Raw genomic sequence first — 22413 nt, 5'->3', positions numbered from 1 at the left:
GACATCAGCACACGCATAGACACGATGACATCAGCTGGATCGCTGCCAAAATAAGCTACAACATGTGCAACCTGGTACCTGTCGTACCTGGTATCACTTGTTGCATCTGTGTATTTACTGAAATAACCAATAAAAGGCTGTTCTGTGACTTAAAACCTTAAACTTTATATTCATTTATTGAAAATACAGCTGGGACGTAAAGTAATGCTCTCACATCAGTCCATACATTTAGGAATGATCTATGGAAATGACTGCATTTTAAATATAAAACATAACGTGCGCTCACTTGAAAACCCTCGGCCTGACTTATCAGTGCATGCCAAAGTTTTTGGACAGACAGACGGACGAATGACCGACAGTACCCTGGGGCCAGTGTGGCTGAGGATAAAAAAACCAGAATGACCACAGGAAAGACTGTGTGTGAGTAAACAAACCCATCACGCATAAAAATGTTAACATTTATTGCTGTTCCTGAATACCGCATTGAAAGCAAAAGCATTCAGAGTATACACAGAAATTATACAATTATATATGGTTTCACAAAGGCAGTGAACACATACTGTATTACAATCTACAAAAATCTACTTTACAGAAATTTAAAATTCTAAATATCAAAAAGTACAGCTGCAGAAACAGGTGTAGAACTGGAACCAGAGACTGCTCCCGATGATCTGTCGGTGAAACAACGTGGTGACATCACGATACAAAGAAAGCAGAAGTCGTCTTTGTACTTACAGCTGGTTTTGGAAACTACAACTGGCAGACGGGAAAAAAAAAACCAAAAAAAAAAAAAAAAAAAAACAGAACAAAAACATACTCCAAAAAGAACTTATTGGATTGAAATGATCGTATAAATTATTGTGGTTTTTTCTGCATCCAAAATAGAATTTTTTACAGCGGACGCCTCTACAAGACAGCATGTTCATAGTATTGTTAAGTGGGGTCGGTAGTGTATTGAAGGAAAGACAGAATTAAAATAGAAGGACACAATGAAAACAGGGGGAAGTGGTCTTCCATCGCTGGTGGATGGAAAAGGTTTAAAACCATGTGTGTTTTCTGCAGCCGGGTGGTGGAACCGGGTGGTGGCGGCGGTGTTCTTCCAGGTCAGCGCATCACTACAGCACCTTTTCACAGGGACTGAAATGTGTTGGTGGCTCATATCAAAAGATTCTATAAATAACGAGTGGCTGGTAGTTGTGTTCTGTTCTGACCCTGGTGTCGTGGTGTGAGGAACCACTGGGCTTAAAGGGCACGAAACCTCAACCCGTCTCATCCACGAACCAAACCAGACCACCGCAGCGTCCAAAAACGACCCCGACTTTAACAGGAAAAAAACGAAAACACAAGAGGAAACACTGCCGATTCAGCTGAAGGCTGCTGAAACCAACGACCAACACCTCTGAAGAGAAACTTAAAAACAGGTAAGATCGGTAAAATATTCCAGTTAAAAAGAAATTTAAAAAAAAAAAAAAAAAAAACCTTCAAATGAAAATGTATTTGTATGCCCACATCAATGCTAGGTAGCCGTTTTGGAGGAGTGTCCGAAAAGCGGGAGGAGGCGTTCGTGTGGTGTTGAAGTGCAGTTGTCCTCAGTGACAGTCACGCTGCGTTCAAGGACAAGCTGGTTTATGGTCAACATGGCTGCAGGGCGGGGCCTTCAGTCTTAGTCCTGCTCCATTGGCTCCTCAGTGGTCCCAGTGTTCGAGGTGGCACTTTCCGCGGCGCCCTCTGTAGGCGGTTCAGTCGTACTGCTGGAAGGAGCGAGAGCCACGTCCTCTCTGGCGCCCTCTGCGTTCTCCTCTATGCTACTGCTGCTGCTGCTACTGCTGCTGCTGCTGACCGGGTCACTGCTGCTGCTGCTGCTGCTGTCCTCGCCGTCCCTGCTGGTCTCGGGGCTCTCCAGGACGCCCGCCGGCGCCTGCTGCTCCGTCTGGTCCATGTCGCTGCCCTCATCCTGGGAGCCGCACGGTACCTCCCTCTCGGCCGGCTCCGCCTCAGGGGTGGAGCCGGCGCATGTTTCGGCCTGAGTGCTGCTTGTTGGTTCTGGAATAAAAAAAAAAACAAAACACAGGAACGCTGAGTGCAATGAAGATGACGCAAAATGTTCATGAAGGTGTCCTCCATCCAAAAATGAAAACAAGAGTCTTTTACCGTCACTTCAACTTGAGAACTCATCTGTCACTTTACTACTGGACCTTTCTGGTTTATTAACTGTCTCCTAAACCCCATGCTGTTTATAGCTGTAATCAGGGCCAGATTAACACTTCACTGTACCTTGGGCAACAATATTCAAGGGCCCCATCATCACAACGCCAGGATGCCCCTCTCCTTTTTTAATTTTCGTTTGGCGCTCCCACTTAGCTGCTTTTCAATGTTTGCAATGTTTTGATTCGCGTACATCGCGTATGTCGCGTAGTTATAGACGTCTCACATCCCGCTCAGTGCACGCATGTTGATTTGCGTCACCGCTGATTTGCTTTTTGGACTGACCAATGAGGAGAGGGTCTCAGCTCACGGTCACAGACAGCAGGAGCAGGGTTTCTGTGCAGTGCAATGGCTCCGGGCAGCGGACAGTTTCATTTATAAGCAAAAGATAACCAGATATTTTCGTTATGCCCGAGCTACCCAGGGCCCTTCAGAGGTCGTGGGCCCCTGGGCAATTGCCCAGTTGCCCATATGGTTAATCCGGGTTTGGCTGTAATCTATGTTTACAGTTCTATTCTACATTTATAGTTCTATTCTACATTTACGGTTCTATTCCATATTAACAGTTCTATTCAATGTTTACCGTTCTATTGGACGTTTACAGTTCTAGTCTACGTTTTCAGTTCTATTCCATGTTTGTAGTTCTATTGTATGTTTACAGTTCTATTCTATATTTATAGTTCTATACCATATTTATAGTTCTATTTCATCCATCAGTGATTATTGGAATTATACGCCAATATGCACAAAAATACACTAAAATACAGTAAAAAAATAATAATAAATTAAAAAAATACATATACCAAAAAAAAAAAAAAAAAAAACCCACACCAAAATGCACTCAACACACAATCAGGTTATCTGCAGGTTTGATGAAGCCAAATTCATACCATTTTTCAAGGCATCTTTGGTTAAATTTCAGACCTTCCATTCACATAAACACCAGTCCAACAGACCTCATAGTTACTGTGTTGAATCAGTGTGAACCATGTTTCAATCCAGTTCCATTTCCATTTGTTCATGACTAATGTTTCTACTACTGAGGCTCAAGCTGTTCAAGCTCATACCTGAACCCCTCCACCCATCAGTGACTGTTGGAGGCTCCACTCATTACCATCTCAATTAGGATAAAATGGCCAACACTAATTAGACATTTGACTTGAATCTGTACAAAGAAAATATAAAGCAAATATCATTTATTGAGTCTGTGGGAATCTTTGATGATCAATTTTAAGGATAATTATGGCCTAAATTTAGGACAAGAAAGGATTTATGAAAGACACCCAGACACCCTGAAAATACTGAAAAATATACATGAAGGTTATTACATTTTTCTACAATAAAGTAAAAGTCAAAATATTTCCTTGACTCACATTAATATTTGCATATGTAGGGGTTTCTTATTTTTTGATTTCTACATTTTATCTGCTGAGAACTAATATCTCCATGTTTTGACGACACTTATAAAAGTTGCTGGTTGTGATTTAGTTGCTCCAGACTTTTCTGATGTTCCAAATAAAGCTCAGTCTGTCCCTTCAATTTACATTTTTGGTAAAAAACAGAAACCTTTTCCGCTGAACAGATGAAACTTGAAATGTCAAACTTGCCACATTGAAATTCAACATTTCAGTGAAGAAATATTGAAAAACACTTGTTTTTGAGTGAAGTGGGACCTTTAAAAGATATGCTAATGTATGCGTACACATTTCCAAAACACCTCTGACAAACACTGACTGGGGATTTGGAGTGTTTCAGTCTGCAGACGGCTGTTTTGTTGACAACCTTTGTGTAAATACTTCAAGAGCGTATTTCTGACAGATTTTTTTCTCAGCGTGTTTATTCCTACCGACACTGTCGATGACACTGCCTGTTGAGAGCAGCAATAATGTTATTTCATTGGAGATATCACATTTACTGGGAACAGGCCGCAGAGGAAGATGTGCAAATTGTAATTCTTAAAAGTTCCCAAGTTCTATGAGTCATGACTGATTATCGAACTACAGGTGGAAACAGGTAAAGTTACATCATGTTATCACATCAACAGCTGTAAAGTCTCATTACCTGTAGATATAAGACTTGGGAGGAAAATCTATGATCTGCAATAACATTGTCAAGACAACAAAATCTGTGATAAATACTGAAATTAATCCTAGTCACCACCAACAGTAATTAATCTGACAGTAGTTGACAGCTGAGGCTTCTTCCAATTGGTCAAAATTAGCATGAATGCAAGTACCCAGGGTTATAGCTGATTCAAGGTTATTATCGTCAATGAAAACTAACGAAATAACGAAAACTAGAATTGAAAACAGACATTTTCATTAACTGAAATTAAACTGTAAGTGAAAGAAAAATGTTAACTTACTGGAAGTGTATTGTGTGCTTAGAAAAGTAAAACGTATAAAAATTATGGATAAAATTCCCTTTGTTTTTGTTTGATTGATATGAAACTGATTTATTTCGCTCAAGCAATTTTTGTTGGCGGCACCGTACAGCACTTCATGGTCCGTCACTTCTTGTCACTTGGCGTTTAGAGTCGCCTTCTCGTTCCCACTCTACCTGGCAACGTGGAGACTAAAGTTGGGAGAAAGCAGCAGAGTCCTGTATGGGATTTATGTGAATACAACGGAGAAGATGATAAAAGATATAAAAAAAAAATAAAACTAAACTACAACTAAGCATTTAGAAAAACCAAAGGTAGAGGAAGGCATGTGTTTTACATTTTTAAAAAATCAACCATGTTTCCATAATAGGATTAAAAACTCGTTTCACAATTTACCAAATCATGTTATCGCACCATTACTCAGACAACTTCTGGGAATCAATATTTTAAAGTAGGCACATGTACCTACAAGCTATATCTACTTTTTTTTCTTTTTTTAAGTCTCTCTTTCCTATTTTCTGTTGACTCAGTTATTATTTTTGTATATCACAGATTTGTAACTGTTTGTACTTAATTGATTTTCTACTGCACAGAGACTGCTATAATGTTCTTTTTCCTGCTGTTGTTCCTTCTCAGAGGGTCTTGGGATTGCTTTAGGCATGAGGGAAAAATGATATAAAAGGCAATGTATTATGTATGCATTGCAATTCCACTTTGTTGTATGTACTGTTACATGGCTCAAAAAAGATAGATAAAAATTTATTTATTACCTCCGCCAAGGAGGTTATGTTTTTGCCAGCGCTGGTTGGTCTGTCTGTCTGTCTGTTTGTCCATGTGCAAGATAACTCAAAAAGTTATGGACAGATTTGGATGAAAATTTCAGAAAATGTTGATACTGGCACAAGGAACAAATGATTAAATTTTGGTGGTGATGGTGGGGGGGCACTGATCTGCGCTCTCTGAGTACTTTTCTGGTTTGTTAATATTTTCCTTTTTACCTGCAGCAAACAAACTCAAATAACACTGGTTAAGCTCCAGATCATTTAGTTTTCTGCAGGAACATGTGTCTGCTCTGAGGAAAATAATTAAAGCTTTTGAGCCTAATTAGTTTCTCAGTTTTATGTCCTTTTCACACTTAAATATTCCTGCTTTTACTTTTTTTAACCACTTCACTTCATAAACACCTGTCACTGCAGCCACAGCAATAACAAGTCAGGACTTAGGTGTAAAAATTAAATTACTTTACTTTCCATGCGTTAAAACTGCTCGGTGTTGTTCCAGCTTTTCAAATCCCACCTACAGGAGTTCAGTTTTTTTCAACATAACCTGAGCTTCACAGGTGATAACCTCCTAATGCAAAATCAGACAGACACCTATAGTTCGTACCTTGGTCTTCTACAGCAGTGGCGCTGCTGGAGGCCTCGTTCTCTTTGCTGTAGTCGACCTTCTCGTCGCTCTCTTGAACCATGGCCTCGGCCTCTTTGGACAGACATGAGGCGTGCAAAGGCCTCAGCGTGTCCGCCTCCTGCTCTTCCTCTTCGTCCTCTTCGTCGTCCTCGTCCTCATCCTCCTTGCTGAATTTCAGTCTCTTCACCTCTTGCTGCTCGGCCTCCATGTCCTCGTCTGCCTCGGGGTGTTTGTTCTTCACCGAGCTCCCCAGGGGCCCCCCTGACCCTGAAACCTCACTGACGAGAACAACACCACACACGGTTTTCTAAGTGCTCGACTGGGAAAAGGCAGAGTTTGTGGTTGTGTCTGGGCTTCTATCGTACCTGCAGTCTTTGTCTCCTTCTTGCTCTGTCAGGTCTTTGTTGTCTGTGCTGTCTGGCAGACCATTGGCCGCTAGCGAGTTGGCCAGAGACAGCTTCGGTCGGTTCAGCGGTCGAGGGGTTCCCGGTCCGTTTACTTTCCTACAAGAAAAACCAACGTGAACATGCGTTTTCACTGTGTCAATGATTCATCAAATTATGTTCATTATAAGATTAAAGGGTACTAATGCCGATCATGCTTACAACATAAATTGTGCTATATTAATTACTTATTGCACATGTCTAACAGTTTGCACAATTACTCATACATTGCACGTTTATGTAAACATATATTTTCTCTTAGTAATAGTAGTTCATATTTTCCATTTTATGCTCATTCTCTTTTGCATGCCATTCCTAAACACCACTTTATTCTGTTTGTTTTAATTTCCTTATGGCCTTATTTGAAAAACAAAAAAAACAAAAACAGAAAAAAAAAAAATGTAAATTTAAAAAAAATAAAAATAAAAATAAAAATCACCACAAATGCATGACACTGGACCTTTTTATTAAGTGGATTATGGGTGGGGGCAGAACCTATGAGAAGAAACCGTTGCCGGCCAGAAGTGATGTACTATTGTTGATTCCGGTTGATCGAGTGAGAGTAAACAAGCAGCAGTCAGTGAGTGACAATGAGTGGAAAGCATGTATTTATGCTTATTGTTTGTGCAGTCGTAACCTTTGCACTACACCACTGTCCTAAGGACACGACCCAGCACTGGCCAATAATGTGTCACCTCAGACTGGTGTCTGCTGCGTGGGGTTAGTAACCAGTCCATCTCAGCTCAGGTAACTGGACGATACAACCAGTTTGGGTCAGTACCGGTGCTGGAACAGCCCGTAAAGGAGGCAACATGTCTCTAACCATGACTGACTGACGGAGCAGTGACTTAGTACTCACGTGTACTTAACAAAAAGGGCTATGGCGTTAATTACCTGATAAAACCGCTAGGATTATCCAGGAGCTTTTGAAACAGCTAGCAAAAATTGAAATGAATGAAAATTCACTACAGGTATCCTTTAAATCCATCTCAGTACAAACCTCTCTGTAAAAGCAGATGTGTTCCCTGGAAGCATCACTCCATTCATTCTATTGACGGCACTGCAGCCATTTTTCCTGTACAAGCACATTCAGAAAAACAAAAATGAAAAAACAGGACAGCAGCGACTACATTAGCAACTCCATTTTAAGCCTTTTAAACAGTGGTTACTCTTGACAGAACACTTACTCTGAGGTTGGATGAACACAGCTTACTACCATTACGTTCTAGAGGGAGACAAGAATTCCCAAATGACTCACTACGAGTGTCAGGTTAACAACAACAATAACAGCAACAGCAGCCATTGTGGTTAGGACGTACCTTCTCCACACCTCGAAGAAACTTATCTGTTCCTGTATAGTTCCTCTTGGGTTCTGTGAGCAGCTCACACAACCGCTGGATCGTAAACGGGATTCTAAAAAAAACAAAACAAAACAAAAAAATTAAAACAAAAGAAATCCTTCAGCAAACAACAACAGTTCAATGACAATTAAGAGACACTGACAATTCAGAGATCACAGAGTTGGATGTAACCCTTTACACCTGGAGTAAACTGGTTACCTCATGCATGTAGAGCAGTTGTGTTAACTGTCAGTTTTCATTTTACCACCTACAGTACTGCGCAAAAGTCTTCTTTCACCTCTAGTTTTGATGTTTTTACAGGCTTGAAAAGAACACACATTTAATTTTCACTCTTTTTGTTAACATACAATAAAAGAAAATACTGTAAATATGTGCACAGCGTTAAAAGACATGCAAAAAATTGAACTAAATGGGTTCTAATGGTTAAAGTCAGTATTTAGTTTGACCTCTGACCCCATGACAAGAAGCAGCGCTAACAATTAGAAAGATCTGACGTGTTGAATGAAACCTGGTATAAAACATCAGAAAATTAAAGCAACAAGATCACATATTGTCTGGACTAAAGGATTAAAGACATGTTAAAAACAAAGGGAGGTCACACTAAATACGACCAGTTTGGTTTATGGAAGCTGTATTTAGCCTGACACTTGTGTTTTTCCTGCTGTTCATACTTCACATATATTAGATTGGATCTAAATACAGACACTGACATAAGCATACATGTGGACATGTTGGACCAGGACTTTTCCACAGGACTGTATGTTGATAGAGTACAGCCGCTACATCTTTAAAGGAGTGATATTTTACTTTTTTAAATGGAATTATGCATTTTAAAACATTTCCCTGTGATCTACATAAACTGTAAATGCTCTGCTTGGGTCTGAATTCTTCATTAATTCAACTCCACAGGTCCATTTTCAACCCTATTTCTGAGTAATGACACCAGAAAGGTAATTTTGAGCGCTGGCCCTTTAAATGCACATGAGCCACTTCAGGCTCCTCCCCCTCCAGGTTGTTGACTGTGCTGCTCTGTCCCATTCAACCAACAACTGAACATTTTAGGTAATCGACTCAAAGTTCGGACACATTTTCAGCATGGACTACAACCGCTGCTGCTGATAAACAATTATGTCGTACTCGGAGAAATGTTCGTCGGAAGTCTTGACCTTATATGTGCAAATGTCATGACGTAGCTAGTTATAAAACGTAACAAATTAAGAAGGATATGAAATGGGTTGTAGAAATCCACTTGATTTTTGCCGGAATGAATACAAAAATAGCTTTACAGCACCTGAAGGGTTCAAATTCAAACTTTTTGAACTATTAGGGTCCAAATACACAAATAAATGAACCAAAGACTAATAAAAGTGGGTTTAGCAAAATATGACCCCTATAAGTATGGAAGGTGAATGATGACAATCGGGTCATTTTTAAAACAAAACAGATCCCTATACTTCACTTGTGAGTTAAGTGCATTGCTACAGAAATACACAGTGAAAAACCCTACTGGTATCCAAATAATCATCATATCAGCACATTTTACACAACTGACACCCTTTATTATAGTCTAGACTACATCTGAATGTGTCTTTCTCCTGCTTTCAAGGTTAAATGAAAATCACATCTCTGCTTGAAATCTTCATTTTTCTTAGAAACTAATTTCTTGGTGGAATGAAATTATACATAAACTCACTGTAAAAATATGCCAGGCAGTAGCAGAAAACACACAGCTGGTGTGAACATACGTATGTGCCAAACACGCAGGAGGTGATAAAGGCAAGCACATCCCAGGTGTAAAAACAGAAATATGGGACGTAATGGGATGCAGCAAGGGATAATACTATTGTTTGCATACGAGTCTGACAATAATGAGACTTTTTGCCTTCCTATCAAATGAGGCTTAGCGATATCACATTATGCATTATGTTATAGATTACTGCAGCCATTGTGGTGAGTTCCTTTCATGTCCTTACAAAGCAGCCAGATGTGAGCAGCACAACACCTAAAAACCCTGCAGCGTGTTTAACTTAAGCCCTTTTCACAGTCTGCTCAAAGTGGGACTGTTGAGCCTTTATTGCACCTCGCCATTCTGTATAGAAGAATGGAAAAAAGGACCCTAACCCAGTGTGATTCTGCCTTTAAGGAGAGGAAAGAAACCACAGAACTGAGTCAAAGTCTGGGTAAAAGGGAGAGTCTGTATTACCAGACAGTGATATATTTAGAGCTGCAACGGGAGCTGTAAGATTTTCACTGTAAGACAATCATCTCAAAAATGGTTGTGGCATTCTAGTGTACAATATAATACAATTGTTTTCAGTGGGAAACAGAGGGGACTTTTTTTTGTAGGTTAAAAACATTGAAACGATTGCAAGACAAAATGAAAACGTTACCCTCAACCAAGAAATTTTGAGATTTTTTTAAACATGATAATAAAAACAGCATTTCACATTTTTAAATAAATATACAAATACAACACAGGAATAATATTGTTACAAGTAGAGGTAGAATGATATATTGTCCAGCTGATATATTGGGCTGATATATTGATTTGTTTTTGGTTTTTTTATATTGGCCCTAATTTTTTTAAGCCATCATTTGATCAGTAGCAAAAATGTTATAAGATATTTGATTAGGTGTGTATTAATAATTCAATTTATATTGCTGCATAAAAATCTTAATTACACGAGTGACTGAATTGTATTTTACGGTCAATGTGCTTTAAAATAAATAAATAAATCAATTAATTAATTTAAAAAAAAATTAAAGAAAAAAAAAAAGGCCTTAAATATCAGCCTCAAAAATCGGCTGTATAGGGTGGGGAAGCAAAATTTACAATATTTTGAGGCAGGGATTGAAAGACGGTGTATGACCAATTAGCTTATTGAAAGTCATGAGAATTTATTTGCCACAAGAAAATTTACATAATAGAAAATGTTTTTATTCTATGTGTCCTCCTTCTTTCTCAATAACTGCCTTCACACACTTCCTGAAATTTGCGCAAGTGTTCCTCAAATATTCGGGTGACAACTTCTCCCATTCTTCTTTAATAGTATCTTCCAGACTTTCTCGTAATAGTTTTGCTCATAGTCATTCTCTTCTTTCCATTATAAACAGTCTTTATGGACACTCCAACTATTTTTGAAATCTCCTTTGGTGTGACGAGTGCATTCAGCAAATCACACACTCTTTGACGTTTGCTTTCCTGATTACTCATATGGGCAAAAGTTTCAGAAAAGGTATGGATAATAGTGTTAGGTATGATTATGACATCAATGTATGTTTAGTTTCAAAACAATTGACATAGTGCCTGCTGAGAAAAAACAACTAAATGTTCATTGTAAATTTTGGTTCCCCACCCTGTAGATATCGGCCGACCAATTTTTTTTAAAATTGGCATCGGCCTTAGAAAAACCCATATCAATCGACCTCTTGTTATAAGTCCTGTTTTGGAAAATTAAGTGAGACTGTATTATCAATTAATGATAATACAATCTCATCTTGTACTATCAATTAATCAATTGTATTATCAATTAAAATATACTGAAGTACTTTATTCCTCCATCATTAATGTAAAAGTCAAGCCTTTCACTCTTGCATTTAACTGAAAAATGGCTCATTTTACATTTTCTTTATTAATATTTTCATTATGGATTAAGCTGTTTCTCAGTGTGCTTCTGTACAGTCCCATAAACAACCATGTCACTCGTCATCAGACCTGTCTAACTAATTTATGAAGATTCTCGCACAGTTTGAGCTGGAGGAATACATTGGGGTTTTTTAATGGGCCAGACTATAGTTAGTGCCAGAGGTAGAAGTTACCAACCACACAGACAATGCACATATCAGATATTTCAAAACCAACATTAAATGTCAGAATCTATAACTGACCTTTAGACTCCCTCATGCTCATTTTTGGTATATCTAATAATAACACACAATAGTTATTTTAATGTCTTGTTTAGTGATGCTAGTTTCACTTCTCCTTGCCATTTTCTCTGATCCGTGTGGGTGTGGTTCCCAGATTCAGATCCTCCACTCGGCTTTTGTCTCCCAAATACCATTAGTAAACAAATGTACAAGGTATGATCAACAAGAATTTGAAATTCCATGGTATACCGTGAGATCTGTAAATCATCGTCACTCTCAATACGTGACATATGTTTTCCAATTCCACCATAAATAGCATTAACAGGCAAAATCCACATCATGAGGGGTCTTCTTCACAGCAATATAGCATTGTAAACAAACTCAGACACACTCAATGTGGCTTTCCCATCCATCCAGCAGAAACATGAGTAAACACTTACCCATTATATCCTTTCACAATCTTCAAGATTCTCTCCTTCATATCTTCAAATGGAATCGACTCCACATTTGGGTTTGCAGGGCCTCTTTGCTCAGGTGCTGAGGCTCTGAAGTCATCCATCACCTTCTCCAATTTAAACAGGAAGTAGTTCTTGAATTGAGACCACTGAACCCTAGAAGAGCATGGATCAGTGAATGAAAACTGAAAACAATAGTGCACTAGATATTAAAAGGCAAAGATTTGAACAACAGAAGTGCAACATTAAGGTCAAAGCAATACACGAACAGAAAAGTGTGACATCTGTCATCAAATAATTCCTCATACTCAATTAAACAGCAGTGTGGGGGTCATTTCTAGGTTATAATGTAAAGCAAGTAAATGCTTTTGGTGTGGTTGTAGGAATTGTATACAGAATTGTACACAATGTTCACTTACATGGTCTCTCCAGTCTTGGCAATGTGACATAGAAACTGTTCCAAGAGAGGAGATGCCTCCTTCTTTGCCTTTTTATCAAAATCTAAAGAGAACAAAAGCAAAACATAAATAAATTAATAATCTGTATTGTCGAATAGTCTTTGATTTCCCCTATCATAACCTCCGACATTGATAACTGCACTTTAAACCGCGGATGCTTTTCCTACCTGCTGAGATTACCTTGTTTTACCAACTAATTGAACAGTGTTAACAGCTCTCTGGCGACACTCTGATCTGAATGATGGTAATCACATTGTCTAAATAAATAACACCAGCTATTTACATAACGTAGCGGGCTAGTTGATGCTAAGCATTCAGCTGAGTCGCTCGCTAGCTGTATCTAGCTTAAGTTTAGCTCTCCAGCTAGCATGTGCATTAGCATCTAACATCGTAGCCGGCACACAGGAGCCAACCGACAACCGGTGACACTAGACAGTTACTTCGTTGGTACCGAAAGTATCCAAGAGAAAGCTGTCAAATCGTAATGGTAGGTAGATATAAATAGACAGAGTTTAATATTCTAGCCAGCTTCCTTGTCTGGGGAATGTATTGGTGAAACAGCTAACCATTTCCGTGAAACTGCTTGTAACGTTAGCATTAGCTTACCCTGAGCTAACGAACTAGCATGTGAGCTACAACCCGTTTATTTTTCACAACATATCGACTATGTACAGTAATAAACACCCGGTGTAATTAACGAACACGAAAACTATCGAAATAAACTGGAGTGACCTCTGAGCGCCTCTTGAAGTGAGTCAATTTCCATCACGTCGTCGCCCTGTGTCAGTCTAGTGGATGTAAAAGGCAGACTGGCGGCTAGCTGCTGCTGCTAAGCTACGATCTGAGGCGGAGAGGAGGAGGGAGCATTTTAATATGGCGCCGTGAGGTCACTGCTAGTACAGACAGACCAGACCGGCACGGAACGGCACGGCACGGGTCTGCGATGAGGAAATAATCTGAAAAATATAACAAGTAGATGGCAAATAAAACAACACGAGTCAGTCTGATACTACAAAGGGGACATACTGGAGGGGCTTTGTTTTGTCCATCTATAAAAAATACATTTAATTACACTGGTCAACAACAAATTTATTTCAGTTTTTTGAGCTGATTTTGGATAATTTTGGTGTGCTGAATCCAAAAATCACATTAATTTTGCTCAATCAGGTCAGCTTTCTGAACTATGCTACATATTGGCTTTTTAACATTTTTGCTTACATTTATGGGCATTTTCACATTATATGATACAAAATTCTTTCATATTTCTTGCAATAAACGAGTTCTGAAGATTTTACTTTTACCAATTTATGATTAATGGGTTTTTTTTAATATTACAGGTGAATGAAATGGCTTCGACTAGAAGATCTAGCAAAAATAAGCCTGACGTATTCTGCTACATCTGCTGTGAATACACCATTGTACCTAACAGGAATCAAGTCACAAGTTTCATAAAGTGTGCTTACCAATCTTATTTTGGTATTAAACTTGGTGACCAAGATAAAGTTTGGGCGCAGATTGTGACAAGATGAATTTTTTCAAAATCAAATTAGCAAAAAAAACTGACCTGATTGAGAACAACAGATGTCATTTTTTGATTTAGCGGTGCAAAATGGTCCTAATTCAGTTGAAAAAACCTAGACAACTTGCAAAAAACCTTTTTTTGTAACCCAGTGTTATCAAATCAACCTTTATTTTCATTTTTCTGTATAATGTAGTGCAATGAAATTGTAAAAAAAAAATAATAATAAAAAGACAAATAAAAAATAAAATAAAGAGAAAAAAAATGCTGTCCCCTGAAAAGGGCATTGCATACAAAAAAATTAGAATGTATCTGGAAGAAGTGTTGCTTCATGCTGTTTCCATTCAAGACAAGTATTTAATGTTAAAAAAAAAAAAAAAAAAAAAAAAGTCAAAACTTTTACTTTCCTGGGAATCCAAAAAAAGAAAAAAGTTATAGTAATTATTATTATTATTATTATTATTATTATTATTATTATTATTATTATTATTATTAATAATAATAAAATTAAAATTAATAATAGTAATAATAAACTGTGTACAATCAAAATTCTAACAATATGTCTGATGATAAGTGACAATATAATAATGAAACTCTTGAACAGCCTTCAGATGACATATTGTGATATTGAATTTAGAACTGAAACAAACCAATATAAACACAAATAGATAATATTAGTTTATAACAACAGGGCATTTTTGACAGTTTTGAGAATTTCACTTTAACTTTATTTATCCTATTTATATTATATAATACTGCACGATACTGTACATGAAAATTAGGTTCAGGTTACTTCTAGTATAGAGAGAGACCAGACCGGCACGGAACAGCGTGGCTCGGGTCTGCGATGAGAGCCCAGGAAATAATCTGAAAAATATAACAAGTAGATGGCAAATAAAACAACATGAGTCAGTCTGAAACTACAAAGGGGACATAATGGAGGGACTCCCATTGACTTTGTTTTGTCCATCTATAAAAAAAAATACATTTAATTATCAAAATTAACTTTTTTTTTGGTCATTTTTCTGTACAATGTAGTGCAGGTAGAATGAAATTGTGTGCCTATGTCCTCCTGAGACCCAGCAATGCATTTTTGTCCTCTGTAGGGGACAAGAGTTCCAAAGCTTTACTTAAACATAAATAAAATGAAATAAAATAAAATAAAATAAAATACAAATGCTGTCCATTGCAAAGGACATTGTATAGAAAAAAAATTAAAAATGTATCTGGAAAAAGGGTTGCATCATGTTGTTCCCATTCAAGACAAGTATTTAATGTAAAAAACAAACAAACAAAAAAAGAGTCACAACTTTTACTTTCCTGGGGATCTAAGAAAAAAAAAAAGAAAGTTACAGTAATGAATAATAAATAATATTAAAAAAAAAAAAATAGTCTACAGTTACAGTTCTAACAATATGTCTGATATTAAGTGACAATATCACAAATAAACTCTCAAACAGCCTTCAAATGATATATTGTGATACTGAATTTAGAACTAAAATGAACCAATATAAACATAAACGTAGATAATATTAGTTTATAACAACAGGGCATTTTTGACAGTTTTGAGAATTTCACTTGAACTTTATTTATCCTATTTATATTATACTGCACGATATTGTACGTGAAAATTCGGTTCAGACATCCTTAAAAAGCAGGGTTAAAATGTCCTAAAATAATAAAAATGATAGACATGATAATTAAGATATTAGTTTGTAATAGCAGTTTTAAAGCTTAATTTAGTTCATTCCACTGCATATCTTGTGTGTGAAAATTAGGCTCAAACACCCTTGAAAAGCAGACTTGATACACAATGTGTCTATTGTATGTGTAAATTATGCTCACATAACAGCACATACTACATATTATGTGTTAATTATTTTTAACACACCTACAGTGCTGTGCAAAAGTCTGATTCCACCTTTTTTTTTTCAGGATTCTCATTCTCTTTTCATCACATACAGCAATAAAACACAGGAAATATGTGCACAGCCGTAAAAGACACACAATAAACTGAAGTAAATGTGTTATAAAGGTTAAAGCCACTATTTAGTTTGACCTCTGACCCCATGACAAGAAGCAGCGCAAACAATTAGAAACATCTGACATGAGTTGAATAAAACCTGGGATAAAACATCAGTAAATTAATGCCGTAAATCTCATATTTTCTGAACTAAAGGGTTAAAGACGTGTTAAATACAAAAGGAGGTCACACTAAATACGACCACTTTGGTTTATAGAAGCTGTTTTTACCCTGAAAGTTTGGTTTTTACCCCTGAATTTTGTTTATTTTTATTTATTTGGTTTATTTTATTCATTCTTGTTCATTTTTTTTGGATTATTTTGTTGATTATTGTGGTCATTTTTACTTATTCTGCTTTTTGTTGTATTCCTTTTTGTTCAATTTCTTGATTATTTTGTTGATAAATTTAGTTAATTTTTACTTCATTTTTCTTTTTTTCTGACCAGTTTGTTTGGTATAAAAGCTAGTTTTTGCTCTGAAACTATATTGTTCATACTGCACATATATCAGATTGGATCGAAATAAAGAGACAAATGCATATGTGTGGACATTAGAACTGTAATAAACCAAGAAATGGAACATTAGACCTGGACTTTTGTTTAATATTTTCTTCATTTTTGTTAGTTAGCAATTTAAAAAAAATGAAAAAATTATATTCATTTGGTTTATTTTATTCCACTTTGTTCAATTTGTAGATTATTTTGTTAATTTTGTTGATAAATTTTGTTAAGTTTTACTTCATTTTGCTTTTTTCTGATCAGTTTGTTTGGTATAAAAGCTAGTTTTTGCTCTGAAACTATATTGTTCATACTTCACATATATCAGGTTGGATCAAAATAAAGAGACAAATGCAGATGTGTGGACATTAGAACTGTAATAAACCAAGAAATAGAATGTTAGTCCTGGACTTTTGTTTAATATTTTATTCATTTTTGTTAAATTAGTTATCAATTTTTTTTCAATTTGTATTCATTTGGCTTATTTTATTAATTTTTGCTCAATTTCTAGATTATTTTGTTAATTTTGTTGATAAATTTTGTCAAGTTTTACTTCATTTTGCTTTTCTGATCAGTTTGTTTGGTATAAAAGCTAGTTTTTGCTCTGAAACTATATTGTTCATACTGCACATATATCAGATTGGATTGAAATAAAGAGACAAATGCATATGTGTGGACATTAGAACTGTAATAAACCAAGAAATAGAACATTAGACCTGGACTTTTGTTTAATATTTTCTTCATTTTTGTTAGTTAGCAATTAAAAAAAAAAAAAAATTATATTCATTTGGTTTATTTTATTCCACTTTGTTCAATTTGTAGATTATTTTGTTAATTTCGTTGATAAATTTTGTTAAGTTTTACTTCATTTTGCTTTTTTCTGATCAGTTTGTTTGGTATAAAAGCTAGTTTTTGCTCTGAAACTATATTGTTCATACTTCACATATATCAGGTTGGATCAAAATAAAGAGACAAATGCAGATGTGTGGACATTAGAACTGTAATAAACCAAGAAATAGAATGTTAGTCCTGGACTTTTGTTTAATATTTTATTCATTTTTGTTAAATTAGTTATCAATTTTTTTTCAATTTGTATTCATTTGGCTTATTTTATTAATTTTTGCTCAATTTCTAGATTATTTTGTTAATTTTGTTGATAAATTTTGTCAAGTTTTACTTCATTTTGTTTTTTTCTGATCAGTTTGTTTGGTATAAAAGCTAGTTTTTGCTCTGAAACTATATTGTTCATACTGCACATATATCAGGTTGGATTGAAATAAAGCGACAAATGCATATGTGTGGACATTAGAACTGTAATAAACCAAGAAATAGAACATTAGACCTGGACTTTTGTTTAATATTTTCTTCATTTTTGTTAGTTAGCAATTTAAAAAAAAAAATTATATTCATTTGGTTTATTTTATTCCACTTTGTTCAATTTGTAGATTATTTTGTTAATTTCGTTGATAAATTTTGTTAAGTTTTACTTCATTTTGCTTTTTTCTGATCAGTTTGTTTGGTATAAAAGCTAGTTTTTGCTCTGAAACTATATTGTTCATACTGCACATATATCAGGTTGGATTGAAATAATGAGACAAATGCAGATGTGTGGACATTAGAACTGTAATAAACCAAGAAATAGAATGTTAGTCCTGGACTTTTGTTTAATATTTTATTCATTTTTGTTAAATTCATTAGCAATTAAAAAAAAAAAAAAAGTAATCATTTGGTTTATTTAATTCATTTTTGTTCAATTTCTAGATTATTTTGTTAATTTTGTTGATAAATTTTGTTAATTTTTACTTCATTTTTGCTTTTTTTCTGATCAGTTTGTTTAGTATAAAGCCTAGTTTTTGCTCTGAAACTGTAGTTTTTCCTGCTGTTCATACTTCACATATATCAGATTGGATCTAAATACAGAGACAAATGCAGATGTGTGGACATTAGAACTGTAATAAACCAACAAACAGAACATTGGAACAGGACTTTTGCACAGTACTGTATATTGCACATATAAATTAGTACGAAACAGATTCTGTACATTGCATTGTTTTATTCAGAAACACACACTGACTGAATTGTCATTTTCAGTTTCCAGTTTGGATGATTTCATACATTTAGACCATCACACCACAGTGAGATAATGTTGCAGAAACATGTCATCCATGTGTTTACCACAGATCATACATCACACAATAAACCCAGACACCCTCTCTAACACACATCTACTCCATTCATTTTCTGGGAGAAGCAAACACGGCAGACATGAGTATTCATATGGCACAAACTCAGCTGTCGTACTTGACTTTTTTTTTGTCTTTTTAAATGCCAGCACTTTTGGTTTTGATTCACTCAGACAGTGTAGCATCTCAAGTGGATCCGCCGCGCACAAACAACCATCCAGTCCTCAATTGTAATATTCTGAAAGTGCATTTTAACATTCGGTTACGTAACATAAAAGCCTCCTCTTCCATCTTCTATTTAATACTGTCAGTGGCATTTGGCAGCTGCTGAACAGACCAAGGACTCGCATGTCAATTCACTCACACAGACTCACATTTCAAGTCATTTGCTGGTAAAACATTCACATCGTTTTCAAGGAGTGGTTTATGATTTTACTACTTGAAGCTGTAAAGCACGGGTGTCAAACATACCAGCCCAGGTTATTCACATCTTTTTTGTTTGGATAGTTTGTAAATGTCAATAGTTTCATCATTTAATGCTAATTTTTTTTGCAGTGAAACAAAGTGAAAAATCTGTAGTTGTCATTATTTAAAGGCTGTTTTATGACACTGGTCAACAACAAATTTATTGTTTAACTTTTTTGAGCTGATTTAGGATCATTTTGGTGTGCTGAATCCAAAAATCACATAAATTTTGCTCAATCAGGTCAACTTTCTGAACTATGCTACATATTGGCTTTTTAACATTTTTGCTTACATTTATGGGCATTTTCACATCATATGATACAAAATTCTTTCATATTTCTTGCAATAAACGAGTTCTGAAGATTTTACTTTTGCCAATTTATGATTAATGGTTTTTTTAATATTACAGGTGAATGAAATGGTTTCGACTAGAAGATCTTGGAAAAATAAGCCTGACGTATTCTGCTACATCTGCGGTGAATACATAATAAATAATAAATACATCCTGTTAGAAAATGATTTTTTTTTTCTCTAAAAACCTATTTTGGGTGAGAACTATATAAAAAAATCAACTGATAAAGTCACAAAAATGTCATCAATTTTGTGAGAAGATCAAATTTTTCAAAATCAAATTAGCAAAAAAACCTGACCTGATTGAGAAAAACAGATGTCATTTTTGGATTTAGCGGTGCAAAATGGTCCTAATTCTGTTGAAAAAACCTAGAAAACTTGCAAAAAACATTTTTTGTAACCCAGTGTTATTGTTTTAGTGGTCCGGCCCTAGCCTGGCCAGACATCTGCTTTTTTCAATGAGAAATCCATCTGGAATCGTGGGCTTGAATCCAAATATGAAGGTGGGACTAACAGGTGCCGAGTAAACCAATCACAGATAAGACGGATGTGACGCTTTTGTCAGAGAAACTTAAAGGGGTCATATTTTGCTAAACCCACTTTTATTAGTCTTTGGTTCATTTATTTGTGTATTTGGACCCTAATAGTTCATACAGTTTGAATTTGAACCCTCCAGGTGCTGCAAAACTATCTTTATATTCATTTTGGCAAAAAATCAAGTGGATTTCTACAACCTGTTTGAATTCCTTCTTAATTTATTACGTTTATAACCATTTACGTCACAACCTGGAGGGGGTGGGGGCGTGAAGTGGCTCGTGTATTTAAAGGGCCAGCGCTTAAAATGACCTTTCTGGTGTCATTACTCAGAAATAGGGTTGAAGATGGACCTGTGGAGTTGAATTAATGAAGAATTCAGACCCAAGCAGAGCATTTACCTTCTGACCTACATCAGTCGGAGAACCACAGACACTTATAATCTTTATTCTCAGGATCTTTTCTTTTTGTCTGTTCCTAAAATTAGAACTGAACAGGGGAAAAAGGCCTTCAGATTTGCAGCTCCATTCACTTGGAACAAACTACAAAAAGACCTGAAACTGAAAGATCTGGTTTCCCTGGATACTTTCAAAAGGATGTTATATGACTGAGAGACGGAGACATCTGGCTGCAGATGTTTTGTCTGATACACTTTATCTTCATCTTGTGGGCACTTTTAGCAATATTACTTATTCACTCTGCTGTTTGCACTGTACTTCAGCGTCTACTGTGTATAGGCTCGGTTAGGCTGTAAATATGTGCTATTATTTTATGTAGGCTTTTTAAAGCTTAATTTTAGACGTATATTTTAATTATTTTTAAATTAGCCTTACTTTTAGTCGATTTTAATGTATTCATTTATTTATTAGTTATTTATTCTACTGATATGGAAAATACATGTCCTCAGAAACCAGTTTCGTTCTTTCTTTGTGATGGAATGACAAATAAACTCCTTTGAATCCTTTGAATTGACTTTGGAAGGTTTGACTTGATTTTGTGTTTGTTTTTTTATGCATTAAAAACTTGTTTTCGTTTTTATGTATGAAAGTTATGTATGAAAGATTCTGTTGGGTTTCTGTAAATTGGCTTAGAGTCTGGTTTTGACCAACTCTATATATAAAGTGTCATGAGATAACTTTTTTGTTGTGATCTGGCGCTATATAAATAAAATTTGATTGATTGAGTGATTTGATTGGTTTTCCCCTGTAAGTCGCTTTGGAAAAAAGCATCTGCCAAATGCATAAACATAAACATAGAAAGTTTGTGTCTGTTTGTAACTATTTAATGTTCCGCTGCCTGTCTTGGCCAGGACAGATTTTTAATCTCAATGAGGTTTTCCTGGTTAAAAAAAGGTAATAATTTACAGTTTATGTAGACCACAGGGCAATGTTTTAAAATTAAAAAAGCAAAATATCACTCCTTTAAGAATACAGGGTGTAATCTGTAATTCAGTCCTTATTTTTGAATCAAATAAACAACCGACAACAGTTGTAAAGAAATTTGCGGACTTGGAACTGACTTTAACTCACAACAAAAAGAAGTCTGTGTGTATGACGCATTGCGAAACACCCGCCCTCCAGACTTGTGATTGGTTCGGTATAGAATAGATCGTGCATATTTCACAGTGATCAGCCCAATTCCAGACTGTTTTCTCAGAACTGAATACAATGAAAAAAACGGATGGCCAGCCAGGCTAGTCTGGCCCAGTTGAGATTATACTGGGCTCAATGAGGCCCCTGGACCACACTGACCCCCCTGCAGTAAAGCTTTCCAAAGTCCCACGCTGACTTTGTTTATCGCAGACCTAAACTAACTGGAGATTTATTGAAACTGTTAAGAGACAAATAAAAATAGGCACAAAAATATGCCTGGAATTATGCCGACACCCGACGCTTTCATTATTCTTGACAATTTCATTCCACACTGTATCTTTCCAACATTACTCGCTCATCCACTTCATCATCGTTCACAATAGGGATATGATCAGTGTATGTTTTGGTAATTGGATTTTCTTTTCAGAAACAAAAGAAAAACTAGTGGTTAACTGATTATCGCTTTAAAATAGAAGAATTAAAATTGAATTTCAAGGCGTTTTCTTTTTCAGTGTCAAAACAGATAAACCAAATTTAAAAAACAGATTGATTTTGTCTTTCTAATGACAAAAAAGAAAGTTATTACTATTGACAGAAATGGAAAAATGGACCAAAAATGCCTGTTTTTTTTCATTTTCTCAGACTGCATGTTGTCATTTTCAACGAAAGA

The 22413-nt window shown here is 35.8% G+C and overlaps 1 protein-coding gene across 1 annotated transcript; it reads right to left on the bottom strand.

Annotated features, from left to right (window-relative positions):
* Positions 1 to 444: 444 nt before the first annotated feature.
* Positions 445 to 13444, bottom strand: ppp4r2b (protein phosphatase 4, regulatory subunit 2b). Its single transcript, XM_030134903.1, has 9 exons — positions 13312 to 13444; positions 12541 to 12622; positions 12107 to 12277; positions 7758 to 7851; positions 7626 to 7663; positions 7439 to 7513; positions 6361 to 6498; positions 5975 to 6273; positions 445 to 2043 (listed from the first exon to the last, which is right to left on the bottom strand). The coding sequence occupies exons 1-9, from the start codon at positions 13343 to 13345 to the stop codon at positions 1664 to 1666; spliced, it is 1311 nt and encodes a 436-aa protein (XP_029990763.1). The 5' UTR covers positions 13346 to 13444; the 3' UTR covers positions 445 to 1663.
* Positions 13445 to 22413: the final 8969 nt, after the last annotated feature.

This window comes from Sphaeramia orbicularis, chromosome 5 (assembly GCF_902148855.1).
Source record: "Sphaeramia orbicularis chromosome 5, fSphaOr1.1, whole genome shotgun sequence".
Lineage (NCBI taxonomy): Eukaryota > Metazoa > Chordata > Actinopteri > Kurtiformes > Apogonidae > Sphaeramia > Sphaeramia orbicularis.
Note: the sequence above shows the minus strand (reverse complement) of the source record. Positions and strands in the feature narration are given on the sequence as shown.